This window comes from Phyllobates terribilis, unplaced genomic scaffold (genome assembly GCF_046119375.1).
Source record: "Phyllobates terribilis strain yellow unplaced genomic scaffold, ASM4611937v1 Scaffold_140__1_contigs__length_4765195, whole genome shotgun sequence".
Classification (NCBI taxonomy): Eukaryota; Metazoa; Chordata; class Amphibia; order Anura; family Dendrobatidae; genus Phyllobates; species Phyllobates terribilis.
The window spans coordinates 4,615,957-4,631,289 of record NW_027362900.1 but is presented as its reverse complement, the minus strand read 5'-3'; the positions used below and the strand labels follow the sequence as shown (position 1 = coordinate 4,631,289).

The window sequence follows — 15,333 nt, the reverse complement described above, 5'->3', positions numbered from 1 at the left end:
GCGCGGTGTAAAGACGTCACCGCACCCTCTGACTTGAGACGTCACAGTGCAGCAGCCGCAGAAAAGACCGGAACTGCTGCGGAGGCACGGGGAGCGGTAAGTAATGTGCCGGATGCCGGGGCCCTGATCAAGGACGGGGGCGGGTGCTGGCACCGCTCTCCTCCGCTCACGGGTCCCATAGCGCAGCTGGGTGCCCAACGGCGAGTGGGCCCCCCCCACCTGCTCAGGGCCCTGGCACTTGCCTGGGTGCGCCGGGTGCTGACACCGGCCCTGCCCATTACACCCTCAGATGACTTCCATGGTGGGTACAGTGTCTGAAATGGGGTCACTTTAGGAGGTTGTATGTTCTTCACACCTTGGGGGCATTGCTATTGGCTCCCACAAGTGAGGACTGAGAAAGATACACAGCTCCGCTCCGTACACCCCGTACACACGCGGCTCCGCTCCGTACAGCTCGTACACACGCGGCTCTGCTCCGTACACCTCGTACACACGCGGCTCCGCTCCGTACAGCTCGTACACACGCGGCTCCGCTCCGGACACCTCGTACACACGCGGCTCCGCTCCGGACACCTCGTACACGCGCGATTCTTCAGGCTTGAAATTATGTTGGTCAATGTTCCAGAAGGCAGAGGGAAAAATAATGGGAGGCAGGCGAGTGAAAAAACCCTCATCAACGAAAGGATGCAGTACACCTCGTACACGCGCGGCTCCGCTCCGTACACGCGCGGCTCCGCTCCGTACACCTCATACACGCGCGGCTCCGTACGCCTCGTACACAGGCGGCTCCGCTCCGTAAGCCTCGTACACACGCGGCTCCGCTCCGTACACCTCGTACACACGCGGCTCCGCTCCGTACGCCTCGTACACACGCGGCTCCGCTCCGTATGCCTCGCACACACGCGGCTCCGCTCCGTACACCTCGTACACACGCGGCTCTGCTCCGTACACCTCGTACACACGCGGCTCCGCTCCGTACACCTCGTACACACGCGGCTCCGCTCCGTACACCTCGTACACACGCGGCTCCGCTCCGTACACCTCGTACACACGCGGCTCTGCTCCGTACGCCTCGTACACACGCGGCTCTGCTCCGTACGCCTCGTACACACGCGGCTCTGCTCCGTACGCCTCGTACACACACGGCTCCGCTCCGTACACCTCGTACGCACGCGGCTCTGCTACATCCCCCCTGTAAACCCCTCCTGACCCCACACATAAACTTCAGCTCATCCAGCACCATGACAACCAGCACAGCAGAGTCCTGCATCCACTGAGGCCCCTGATCATGTGACCCCTGACTCCTCCCCTCCTGTGACCTCATCACAGCTCCTGTGCGCACAGAGCAGCCATATATGTGGTGGCGACTCTGCAGGTGGAGGTATGTGGAGACCCCATTACTGTGCGCAGGGGGCATTAACCCCTTCAGCACGGAGACTCTTTTGGGGTCTTGTGTTGCCCCTTTATAAGAATCATAAGGTTTTTGTTCTGTTTCCTGTAATAGATACATACGACCCAACTATGGAGACAGGAAGGGAGGAAACGTATTGTTCTCATAGTACAGGACCCCTTTACTGGCCCCACAGTGTAATGCCCCCATTATGCCCCTTATACAGGATGTATGATGCCCCCATTATGCCCCTTATGCAGGATGTATGATGCCCCCATTATGCCCCTTATGCAGGATGTATGATGCCCACACAGTGTAATGCCCCCATTATGCCCCTTATGCAGTATGTATGATGCCCCCACACAGTGTAATGCCCCCATTATGCCCCTTATGCTGGATGTATGATGCCCCCCACACAGTGTAATGCCCCCATTATGCCCCTTATGCAGTATGTATGATGCCCCCACACAGTGTAATGCCCCTATTATGCCCCTTATGCAGTATGTATGATGCCCCCACACAGTGTAATGCCCCCATTATGCCCCTTATGCAGTATGTATGATGCCCCCACACAGTGTAATGCCCCCATTATGCCCCTTATGCTGGATGTATGATGCCCCCCACACAGTGTAATGCCCCCATTATGCCCCTTATGCAGTATGTATGATGCCCCCACACAGTGTAATGCCCCCATTATGCCCCTTATGCAGTATGTATGATGCCCCCACACAGTGTAATGCCCCTATTATGCCCCTTATGCAGTATGTATGATGCCCCCACACAGTGTAATGCCCCCATTATGCCCCTTATGCTGGATGTATGATGCCCCCCACACAGTGTAATGCCCCCATTATGCCCCTTATGCAGTATGTATGATGCCCCCACACAGTGTAATGCCCCCATTATGCCCCTTATGCAGGATGTATGATGCCCCCACACAGTGTAATGCCCCCATTATGCCCCTTATGCGGTATGTATGATGCCCCCCACAGTGTAATGCCCCCATTATGCCCCTTATACAGTATGTATGATGCCCCCCACAGTGTAATGCCCCCATTATGCCCCTTATGCAGGATGTATGATGCCCCCACAGTGTAATGCCCCCATTATGCCCCTTAGTGAGTATGTATGATGCCCCACACAGTGTAATGCCCCCATTATGCCCCTTATACAGTATGTACGATGCCCCACACAGTGTAATGCCCCCATTATGCCCCTTATACAGTATGTACGATGCCCCCCACAGTGTAATGCCCCCATTATGCCCCTTATGCAGGATGTATGATGCCCCCACAGTGTAATGCCCCCATAATGCCCCTTAGTGAGTATGTATGATGCCCCACACAGTGTAATGCCCCCATTATGCCCCTTATACAGTATGTACGATGCCCCACACAGTGTAATGCCCCCATTATGCCCCTTATGCAGGAGGTATGATGCCCCCACAGTGTAATGCCCCCATTATTCCCCTTATGCAGGATGTATGATGCCCCCCACAGTGTAATGCCCCCATTATGCCCCTTATGCAGGATGTATGATGCCCCCACACAGTGTAATGCCCCCATTATGCCCCTTATGCAGTATGTATTATGCCCCCACACAGTGTAATGCTCCCATTATGCCCCTTATGCAGGATATATGATGCCCACACACAGTATAATGCCCCCATTATGCCCCTTATGCAGTATGTATGATGCCCCCCACACAGTATAATGTTCCCACAGCGCCACCTGAGGTTTTACAGTTGGAATAATCCCTTTGGAAAATGATTTTTCCTTTACCTAGATTTCGAGGCTTTGTACAGTAATATACCGCATGAGGATGGTATCAGAGGAGTAAGACATTTCTTGAAATCGAGATCAGTAGAGTGTAGCAGACATAATGATTTCATGGACGATCTTCTAAAATTCGCTATTACTCATAACTTCTTTCTTTTTGACCGGAAGTACTTCCACCAGCTCAGGGGTACTGCAATGGGGAGCCGCTGTGCCCCCTCGTATGCTAACCTATTCCTGGGCTGGTGGGAGGAAACCACAATATTCAGGGATGATCATAAGTGATGGCATCCATATATTGGGGTATGGTACAAATATATTGACTACATTTTTATCATCTGGTCAGGGACAAGTCAAAAATCTTTTGAATTTGTCAGGGAACTCAACATCAATAGAGTGGGCCTTAGATTTACATCTGAATTTAATTATTACCAGTTGCCTTTCCTGGATGTACTAATCAAGAAAGATTGGGATGGAACCCTAGGGACTCTCAACTACCATAAACCTTCAAGCACTATTATACTATTGAAGTGGGATATCAACCACCTCATCCCCATAAAAAGAGGAATACCCAGGAGCCAATTTTTATGGTTGAGAAGGTACTGCCATAATGTCACAGATTTTAATATACAGGCCATAGACCTGAACACCAGATTCAGGGAAAAAGGGTACTCATGGTACATTTTGGATTCCGCATCATCGTTTGCAAAAAAAAATGGGAGAGACAGACACTCCTCCATACCTAACCAAGAGACCAAGAAAAAGATGGGATAACACGAGTAATAGGAACTTATGACTATCAGAGTGACCATATCTTTAATATCCTCAGAAAACACTGGGATATACTTGTGGCTGACCCGGCCCTGAGGTTGCTGTGTGATCTACTCCCACAATAACTTTCAGAAAGGGTCAGTCCATTAGGGACCATTTAGTGCATAGTTTCTACAAAAAACCTGCACCGAAGGGGACATGGCTAGATACAAGAGTCTGCGGTTTCTTTAGATGTGGAGAAAGTTGTACATTTAGTTGGATGAGACCATGTAAATCTTTCTCGAGTTACTCCACGATTAAAATCTTTTTTCCAGTGGGATTATTCCAACTGTAAAACCTCAGGACTTGTATATATGGCCACATGCACCTGTCCCCTAGATTATGTAGGCAAGACCAAGAGGGTGTCTAGGAGGAGTGTGTGTGGGGGGGGGAATTTTGGTGATATATGCCATGGTCCGACACCCCATTAGCGAGACACATGAAAAGTGTACATCGAGGTGGAACCGGAGACATCTCCTTTTGCATCATTGAGGTGGTTAAACCCAATGTGAGAGGTGGTGATCACAATAGATGTATCCTCAAAAAGGAAAGTGATGGGATTTTTAGGATTCACGAGCCCCTAAGGGACTCAATGAGCAAATTTCCTGGGCCTGTTTTGTATGAATACAGCCCCATTCTGGATTACATTTTTGGATTGTATACTCTACCCATTGCTACTCAGTTCCCTGTGAATGGGGTTCACATATTGTTGTGCTTCATCGATATATCTGAGCTTCTATATCAGAATTATTTCTGATCAGTTATATCCTACATCTACTATTTCATAATTAAGAAGTGTGGTGATCCTTGGGTATCTCTATGCAATAGGGGTCAAATTTGACCATTTAGGAATATACTGTGGGCCATCATCCCATATTTTATGTAGTGATAAAGTAGATCTACATGCCTATTGCATGATGGGAGGATGTGCAATACTTGTTTTTAGTCTCCCATGACGCTGATCTCAGAGATAGGATTTTTCTATATTGGTGGAATGCAATCCAAAACCATTATACGCTCCGGCGTGGAACGCATGCTTCCGGACATGCGCATTCGCAGATAGGAGACTGTGATGCACTTCGGCATGGAACGCACATGTCCGGGCACATTTGTACTTTCTGCCCGCCCGTCTCCAGTGTTTTGTGCTGGATTGTGGGGAATACTTGAGAATTTATTTTTGTTCTGTCTTTAGTTGATGCCACTGATGCATCAGATAAGTCCTCAGAGAATTATAATTAGAGGAACCCATGGACACATTAGGATTTGTGAAGCTGACCTCCGCTCTCCGCTATTTCCTTTGAATTTATTGTGTGACTTGTATTTCTGAACAGTAGCTCTTGGTTTGTTTCATTTCCATGTGTAAATTGAATTTGACTCGTAGTCTTTGATATCTCTTTCAAACTTAGTTTTTTTGATGTCTGAGATCCATCCTCCAGACTTTGTAAATTCTTTTGCATATTTTGTTTGAGTTTTGTATCCAAAAAGGCTTCTACACTAGGCGGAAAACTTTCACCTAGTTTTTTTTCAAGAAAAAAATATCAAACGCAATGTGACTTGATTATCCTTTTACCAATTTATCTTTATTAAGTTTTGAAAAGGAAATACAAATACAAACACCGGGTACTAGTTGTGCAACAAGTAGTAGGTCAAACATGACCACATAACCATAACAATAACCAGTATTTCCAACACATTTGAAAATGAAATAAGTAAACACAATCCAAAGTAGAGTCGCTGGTAGAACATTGGAAGCCTCTGATCGCTCCGGTGATGCACTGTACTACTGTAGTGCTGTGTATTATCACTACCTGTGCAATAGTAACGTCCCCATACACATGAGATAAGTGTTGGCTGATCGGTCATTTGGCAGACGGCTATCTCTCCAGACTCCCCCATACACACAAATATTCCAGCTTTCCTGTGGTTTGTATGACTGACTGGTACTGTCGGGAGGCCCCCAAATACATTATATAGTCAACCAAAACCCCCAAAATCAGTGCTTCCATGCAACTTTAGTCTAATGTTTATGGGGCGTTAAAAGGTAACTTATTGGACGCTACCTATGGCCTGGCCTAATAGACTTTCGTACATTGCAGGCCCAGACACCATTATTAGGCATTTCAGTATTGTAGGAACTAGGCAGCCCCATACTATCGAGTACTTGGGGAGGAAGGGCATTCAGCCTAACTGTCACGCCTTCTTAGATGCCATGTTTGCTTTTTGCAGGACAACGCGCACAGCACCAGGAACTAGCGGTGGACACCGCGTTCCTCTAAGCCACTATTTGCAGCACCGCTTTATAACCAGGAACTCTGGGTCACAGGTGTGCTACGTCCAGCTCTATTCTGTCTATCTCTGCCTCCACAGTCCCTCTCAGCTGATAACTCTGAGTCTGCCACTCTTTGCTCTTTTCTGCAGACCCAAGCAGCCAGTGTCACCATATCTCCACACTTTTGAATTCCTACCTTTGAATACCATCCAGCAGTCTAGGAGGTGTCACCTCTCTTCAATTTGTATATATACTTGCTCTATACTGTGATGTTGTATCTGCATTAATGGGGTTTGACGAAATATTATACACTGTTTGACAGCATGTTTATTGTTCAGGTTAAACAAGAGATATTATCATGTTATTGCACAATGATCCATTTGTATATGCTTTTTTATTTTATTATTTATTATTATTCTTTTATTTATTGTTTTGTTCTTTGTGCTATTTCCAATAGTTCTTGATTAAGGTCAGATCGACCGAAACGTTTACTTTTGTTTTTGGACTGCATTAAAAAAATTTTTTTCTATAAGAACCATTGAGTGCCGAGGTTATTCTCAATGTCAATTCTAGTGTCAGAAAATTAGATGAGAATTCGCTTTATGGAAGATGAGTCTATGAGAAGCGTATTCAGCTACAGACTCCGAGGAAGAAACTGCTTGTTGTCTGTGGCCTAAAATATATAGGTTTTATTACTAGATGTAAAGGGAAAAAAATGAAATTCTGTAAAATAATAAATCTCCTTATATGTTTCCCTTATTATCTCCAATAGATGTATTATTACACATGATTTTTATGATGTTACATCGGCTCATCTTCTTCTCTCTACAGTGTCGGATCCTCTCAGTGAAGATCTTCTATATAAGAGAATTTTCCTGATTTCCCTATCAAAGATGGATATGGACAGAGACAAGATGGTGGAGAGGATATTACACCTCACCCTAGAGATCCTCTTCCGGCTTACTGGAGAGGTGAGAGATTCTGATGACGTCACATTACATCATTCTTATCTATGGGAATAACAGATGGACAGAACTGGAGAGGTGAGGACTCTGGAAATGTCTGGAGGGAGATTTATTAATGTGTCTCTCCATAACCAGAGATTAATCACGAGGCCTCCACCTTACCCCCTGATACATGAGGACATCAATGACCAGAAGATCCTAGAACTCACATACAAGATGATTGAGCTGCTGACTGGAGAGGTGACACTGCTGGGAATGCTGGGACATTATACAGTAACGCTATGGAGGGATCGGGGGGATGACGGTATCATTGTATGTGTCAGGTTCCTATAAGGTGTCAGAATGTCGCCCTCTATTTTTCCATGGAGGAGTGGGAGTATTTAGAAGGACACAAAGATGTGTACAAGGACATCATGATAGAGGTTCCCCAGCCCCTCACATCACCAGGTAATAGACAGGACTGAACACACACGGCCTATAATTGTATGTAAAGAATGAATTCAGTCCTTGTATGTGTTTCCTCCAGATATATCCAGTAAGAGGACAACACCAGAGAGATGTCCCCGTCCTCTTCTTCCACAGAACTGTAAACCAGAAGATCCCAGTGTTCCTCAGGATCATCAGGTAGATGGAGAGAAGGTGTCATGAGATCTCCCCTATGATATGTAGACTGCTGTGAAGGTCTTGTGCTCAGTCTTTTTTTATCCACCAGTATTATATATTTTATACTTGTGTAATGAGACTTCTCCATCTGTCTGTGACTTTTACAATATTTGTTTCAGGGTGAAGATCTGACCCATATTAATACTACAGAGACATATGTGAGGGGTGATGAGCGGTGTAAAGAGGAGATTCTTACATATGACTACCCAGGTGAGTAGGAACCACTAAATACAGAGAAGTCGTCACAGATTCTTCTCAGTCCCTGTCTGTGGCTGCTTTATCGGTGATGTAGTCCAGCTGTATCACAATCGTGTGATCACCATTTTGCCTCTAGACCACAACATTCTCCTCCATCTGAAAATGTTCAAATTACTTTGGGAAATTGTGAGAGCCCTTTTCTATAGAACTTACAACCTGGAGGATCCACCTCCCCCTGGGATTATAAGACACTGTCCATTACCTGCCCAGATCTGTAAACTATAAAGCCAAATGACAGCGTATGTAGAATGTGCTGACAAGTGAGAAAATCAGTTGAAGAAAAATATTATGATGGGTCTGTAAGAGAAAGCGGAGGGTAATGATGGTGTTGGGTTCCTAGATCCCTGATATCTTATTGGATGAATCTACCTTCTCTCCCTTCTGTGCTGCTGAATGTGCTCATATGGTCCCTACAAGATCAGGTCCAGTCTTTCTGGCCGAACTTCGCTTTTTTGATCAACAACATTAAATGTGCAGTGATGGCCAAGTGTGAATTTCTGTACAATAACAGCCGAGTTTCCCTTTATCCTGACTGTTCAATTTCTTTTAAAACCAACTAACTTCAAATAGGATCGCGATAACGTACACAAAATTTACACTGTGCCATGATATATCTCTAAGCTGTGCGTGGCTGATGGCTGTAATATACATTTATTCCCGCCTGCAGAAGATGTGTTGGCTCCAGCCCTGGTTTCATGGATTCACTCCACGTCATAAATTCCATTATGTTTTCAATCCTGAGGAATTCAGATTACTGCACAATCTCTCCTGAAATGGGGGCGCTAATACTTTCTCTACTCTTCTGGTCAGGGCTCATTATTGCTCCAATGGTCTACCATAAATGAGTGTAACTCCAGTTTAGTGTTGGATTTCTCCCTTCATACATACGTTGTTCTTGGGGATGTAACATGTTTTTATATTCTTTCTTTTTTCACAAGTTCATTCTGTATGATAGTTTGATTGTGGTGGGATCAGCCTGCCTCACTTATGTGAATCTGTAACTCCCTGGTAGTTCTTTCAGAAAGATCTCCATTATCTCTTCCAAATGCCCGAAATCTAAATTTAAGACACCTCAGCTCTGCGCTATTATAAAAAAAGTTCACTTTAAATGTCTAATATGTCTTCTCATCTGACAGAAAATATTGGCCCTTACGATAGTTTAGATTGCCAAGAGCCACCGAGCCCCATACTGTAATTACCCCAGAGAGGTTTCACCACTAGTTACTCACTACTTACTGATGGAGACTGTTTAGTTTGATCATTTCAGTAGATGTTTTATTGTGTATAATCACAGTTTTTGACTTTGTAATCCTCTGATTTAACCCCTTCCCACAGTCAGTTTTGTGTTTCTAATCAGGCCCCATTTTTCAAATCACTTTATGTGGTGAAAACTTTGGAATTCTTCACAAAGGATAATAGGAAACAAATGGACGTTACAAATAATATTCCAACTTCTTTTGAATCTGACAATACCCTATATACGGTTGTACACTACTGTCTGGGCACATGGTAGGTTAAGAAGGGAAGGAGCGACATTTAGCTATTTGAATGCAGATCTTGCTGGAATAGTTAGCAGACACAATGTATTGGGGGCACTGTTCATGGTCACCTGGAAGCTCAAAAGATGGCCACCACGAACAGGCTTGCCTTATCTAACCCATTTACAGATTTCACAAATTAATAATAATAATAATTTTTTTTATTTTTATAGCGCCAACATATTCCGCAGCACTTTACAAATTTTAGGGGGGACTTATTCAGACAATACAGAATAAGCATATCTCATATCGAAAGGAGTGAGGGCCCTGCTCGCAAGCTTACAGTCTATGAGGAAATGGGGGAGACACAAAAGGTAGAATGTACATATATTGTATAATGCAGCCTTGATATACTAAATAGGATAAATAATACATGGACTGGTCGCCTGCCAGTATGTGTGCAGTCCTGACCGAGGCTATTATGTGCATGGTTGGTATGAACCTGAAATTGAAGAAGATTTTAATATGGGGGAAAACTGGGATGGACAACTGGGATGGACAGATAGTGTGTGGAGTCGATACGCCAGTCTAAAGAAATGGGTTTTTAGGGTCCACTTGAAACTGTGGGTATTGGGAATTTATCGAACTGTCCTGGGTAGTGCATTCCAAAGAATTGTCGCAGCACGCGAGAAATCTTGGAGACGGGAGTGGGAAGTTCGGATTATGGAGGATTTTAGTTTTAAGTCACTGGCAGAACGGAGCCCACGTGTAGGGTGGTAGACTGAGACAAGGGAGGAGATGTAGGGGGGTACTGAAGCATGGAGCGCTTTGTGGGTAAGCGTGATAAGTTTAAATTGAACTCTATATTGGATGGGTAACCAATGCAATGACTGGCACAGGGAAGAGGCATCGGTGTAGCGGTTGGCGAGGAATATGATCCTGGCTGCTGCGTTAAGGACGGAATGGAGAGGGGAGAGTTTAGTAAGAGGGAGCCCGATAAGTAGAGAGTTGCAGTAGTGCAGACGAGAATGAATAAGAGCTACAGTAAGAGTTTTTGCCGAGTCAAAGGTGAGCAAAGTCCTGATTCTTGAGATGTTTTTGAGGTGTAGATGACACAAGCAAGTGATTTGATGTGAGGAGTGAAGGAAAGATCGGAGTCAAAAATGACCCCAAGACAGCGGGCTTGTTGCTGGGGAGTAATGGTTGAGCCACAAACGGAAATGGCAATATCGGGCACAGGTAGGTTAGTGGAGGGAGGAAATACGAGTAGTTCAGTTTTTGACAGATTCAGTTTTAGACAGAGGGAGGACATAAATTACTTCATAAATTTACGTCATAAACACAAATTACTTTGCTCATCATCCTTTAACCCCTCTACCTGGATCTGGACTAACACAGAGATCCCTAGGCTTGGGCCACTGTGTTACCTGCAAACTCAGAGAAAATACAAACTCAGAAGACACAAGAGTAGACCGTAAACGGGCCGGGGTCACAACAGGAAACAAATACACAAGCCGGGAGCTGAGCACAGAGGACTGAACCAGAGGAGGACAAGGCTGTATCTGGCAGCTTCCGGCAATATGCTTCCAGCTTTAGTAGGGTGCGGTGCTCTCCAAATTGCTGAAGCAAGGAGCAGATTACTCCAGCTGGACAACACACACACACACATACTGCCAGACTGGATGGTACTACAGGTCCCAGGCACCCTAATCTTAGTGGCTGGACAGTGCCTGCGCCGCCCAGAGCTTCTGGTTCTGACGTCTCTTCCATCACCAGCGCCACCTGCAGAATGAATAAGGCGGCGCCTGGTGACAAAAGCAGACGTCACACAAGTCGGAGCAGGAGGAGAAGTAGACGACCCAGAGGAGATGGGACACACCTTTTGCAGAAGCCCTAATGTAACAAAATGGCAGAAAACCAGAGCAGTAGAAATCCCCATAAAGTGACTCCATTTTGGAAATTATAACCCTCAGTGAAATAATCTATAGGAGTAGTGACTATTTTGACTCCACAGTCGCTCTCCAGAAATTAGCACGCAGTGGATGTTGGAGAGTGAAAATTGCAAATATGCCATTTTATTACCCAACACATAGTGCCCAGATTGTGCTCCAGGAGACACACACCGTAAATTAAGTGGGTTCTTCTCATTATAGTAATACCAAATACATGGATGCTAAATGAGATTTAGGCACATAAACTACTGCAAAGCTCAGAAGCGAGAAGGATATCTGACTTTGGAAGAGCTGATATTGCTAGATTGGTTTATGGAAGCCATGTTGCTTTTCAAAAGCCTTTGAGCCACTAATAATGTGGAAACTTCTGTTTTTCCATTGACAGATGATGGACCTGAGTGGGGACTTGTTTTTTGTCAGATAAGTAGAAGTTTTTATTGGTATTATTTTCCCCTACATAACATCATTTGGTGGCTTTTCATTCCATATTTGGGAGGCAGAATGAAAAAACAGTTGAACACTACGCTCTACTGGTCCATCCTATGAGGTTTTCTATTAGACAGTCATTGTTCTGGTGAATAACTGAATTTTTTTTATATAACTTGCCTTTTTACGGACAATTTAAGTAGAAATGTTAAAACATATAAAATTCAAGGATTTTTTATTAAAAATAATAATTGTTCTTATTCTTGGCAGATGTCTGTACCAGGAGATCAGAGGGACAGCTGACATCTTCAATTTTCAAATCAGATAATTTTCAGATCCAACAGGATACAATTGAAGTGAATGCCATTTCTCCAGATTTACCATCATCGCTTCACAGCCAAGATCTGTCATCTGATCCTTTGAAACAGGTCCTGTCTTCTGATTCATTACCGACTACTAAGGAAAATCAAAGTCACAAAATAAGCATTAAAAAACGAATTGCTCCTAAAGCAAAGAAGCCATTTTCACGTTCAGAATATGGAAATAGTTTTCCTCTCAAAAAGTCTTTTCTTAAACCTCAAAAAATTCACACAGTGAAGAATAAATTTTCTTGTTCAAAGTGTGGGAAATGTTTTAATCAGAAATCAGATCTTGTTAGGCACCAGAGAACTCACACAGGAGAGAAGCCATTTTCCTGTTCAGAATGTGGGAAACGTTTTACAGAGAAATCAATTCTTATCACACATCAGAGAACTCACACAGGAGAGAAGCCATTTTCCTGTTCAGAATGTTGGAAATGTTTTACAGAGAAATCAAATCTTATCAAACATCAGAGAATTCACACAGGGGAGAAGCCATTTTCCTGTTCAGAATGTGGAAAATCTTTTGCAACGAAATCAAATCTTATCAAACATCAGAGAATTCACACAGGGGAGAAGCCGTTTTCATGTTCAGATTGTGGAAAATGTTTTACAGAGAAATCAACTCTTACCAAACATCACAAAACTCACATAGGGAAGAAGCCTTTTTCCTGTTCAGAATGTGGGAAATGTTTTAAAGAGAAATCAACTCTTACCAAACATCACAAAACTCACATAGGGAAGAAGCCTTTTTCCTGTTCAGAATGTGGGAAATATTTTAAAAATAAATGGAATCTTATTATTCACTACAGAACTCACACAGGGGAGAAGCCTTTTTCCTGTTCAGAATGTGGGAAATGTTTTACAGAGAAATCAACTCTTACCAAACATCACAAAACTCATATTGGGAAGAAGCCTTTTTCATGTTCAGAATGTGGGAAATGTTTTAACCAGAAATCGGATCTTGATAAGCACCAGAGAACCCACACAGGGGAGAATGTCGCAACTACACCCAACTAGTCTCTGTAGAGACTAGAAAGGCCCTAGCTGCACACCTAAAAACACCACCGCACACCTAACTACCTAATAAGTCATTGAGGAGTTTCTCATACCCCCTGAGGAATCAGAGGGGAGGCTGCAACACACTCTCAACAAGGGGAAAGGAAAGTATGAAGTAAAATACGAAAAAGCTGAATGAGAAACAAAAACACATTCATATAGGGCAAAGAAGGCAAGCTAAGGAGAACCAAAAATAAAAGGAACAAGTATAATCTCCCCGAAACCTAACATTGTTAGAATTAAAAGGTACTGGGAGGGAAAGCAAACTGACTGGGAGGATAGTTTCACCTTTGTGGTGAAACTTACAAAATTTATCCTCACCAACTGTAAATGTAAACCTGTCCTTTTATAATGACCACGGACAAGATAAAGGTTCCCAACTCACATCAGGACCACAAGATCCCAGGTACTTTCAGCTGCATCACAATGAACTTAATTATATGTACCAAATGTCCAACTGGGGGTCTGTATGTAGGGGAGACAGGGCAAAAACTTAAAAAAATGATGAATTCTCATCGCCACACAATAAAAGAAAAAAAAAGAATAGATCTACTTGTGGCCAAACAATTTTACTGCCACAACTGCTTCTCCCTCTCCCATACTGATAGTTCTGCTTCACGTCACTTGTCTTATCTATTGCATTATTCCTGTGCCCTGTTGTGTATAAATATGTGACTCTTCAGATTTTGTATTATACTATATCTGATGAAGAGACCTGAGTAGTCTCGAAAGCTTACTGACTAATGGCTAACTGAAAAGATTGTATCAACCACTGAGAACTTTCAAATTTTAATGTTTTTCTCCAAACAGCAATTTTAAGATCTCTCCACAGGTGTTCAATGGGATTTAGATCCGGATTCATTGCTGGTCAGAACTGTCCAGCACTTTGTTTCCATCCATTTTCTGGGTGCTTCTTGAAGTATGTTTGGGGTCATTGTCATGCTGGAAGACCCATGACCTAGGACGCAAACTCAGCTTTCTGACACTAGGCACTACATTGTGCCCCAAAATCCTTTGCTAATCTTCAGATTTTATGATTCCTTGCACACAGTCAAGGTACCTGACCAAAGGCAGCAAAACAACCCAAAAACATCTTTGAAGCGCCACCATATTTGACTGTATGTGTTGTAAATTTATTGATTATGTTGCGCACCTTGGACAGCGGAACATCCGGATCTCTAAAGATGGACTTATAACCTTGAAATTATTGATATTTTTCAACAATTTTGGTTCTCAAGTCCTCAGACAGTTCTCCTTTTTCTGTTTTCTCCATGCTTAGTGTGCCACACATATGTACACAATGCAAAGATTGAATCAACTTCTCCCTTTTTTATCTGGTTTTGGTTGTGATTTTCATATTGCCCACACCTGTTACTTGCCACAATTGCGTTTGAACAAGCTTCACATGCTTGAAACAAAGTTGTTTACCCACAATTTTGGCAAGGTGTCAATCATTTGCCCGACCTATTTTATGTGGTTTTGTGTGAAATTATGTTAAATTTGCCTTTTTTTTCTCTGTTTTCTTGTGTTGTTCCAATACACACAAAGGAAATAAACGTGTATAACAAAACATGTAACTGCAATAATTTTCTGGGAGAATTACTTCATTTTCTGGAACAATTTAAAGGGACCTAACACTTTTGACCATGACTTGTTTTTGTTGCCTTTTTAATTTGTTGCAGCATATCATCCTCTTCATGTTCAGCTATATTAGGAGGCTTGTAGCAAAGTCCAGTTAGCAGCTTTCCATTATTGCCATTTCCATGTACATTAACCATACTGATTTTACATCAGGGATGTAAAGCTCAAAACATGCAGAAGGCCAAAATGAAAAACTTGGACAAAATTGTGGACCATCCAGTATACAGTATAATGGGCCCCACATAGTCCTCCATACTGAATAATGGGTCCCACATAGTCCTTCATATA

The 15,333-nt window shown here is 43.6% G+C and overlaps 1 protein-coding gene across 1 annotated transcript; it reads left to right on the top strand.

The window, feature by feature from the left end:
* Positions 1–1,305: 1,305 nt before the first annotated feature.
* Positions 1,306–14,991, top strand: LOC141205565 (uncharacterized). The gene is made up of 7 exons (XM_073664134.1): positions 1,306–1,381; positions 7,076–7,215; positions 7,345–7,449; positions 7,533–7,656; positions 7,736–7,833; positions 7,992–8,082; positions 12,257–14,991. Exons 2-7 carry the CDS (start codon positions 7,138–7,140, stop codon positions 13,363–13,365), a joined length of 1,605 nt encoding a protein of 534 aa, XP_073520235.1. The 5' UTR covers positions 1,306–1,381; positions 7,076–7,137; the 3' UTR covers positions 13,366–14,991.
* Positions 14,992–15,333: the final 342 nt, after the last annotated feature.

Coding starts and splice junctions, on each gene's coding strand:
- LOC141205565 (XM_073664134.1), top strand. CDS start 7,138: ATGGATATGGACAGAGACAAGATGGTGGAGAGGATATTACACCTCACC. Junction 7,216..7,344: donor TCTTCCGGCTTACTGGAGAG/GTGAGAGATTCT, acceptor CTCCATAACCAG/AGATTAATCACGAGGCCTCC. Junction 7,834..7,991: donor GTGTTCCTCAGGATCATCAG/GTAGATGGAGAG, acceptor TATTTGTTTCAG/GGTGAAGATCTGACCCATAT.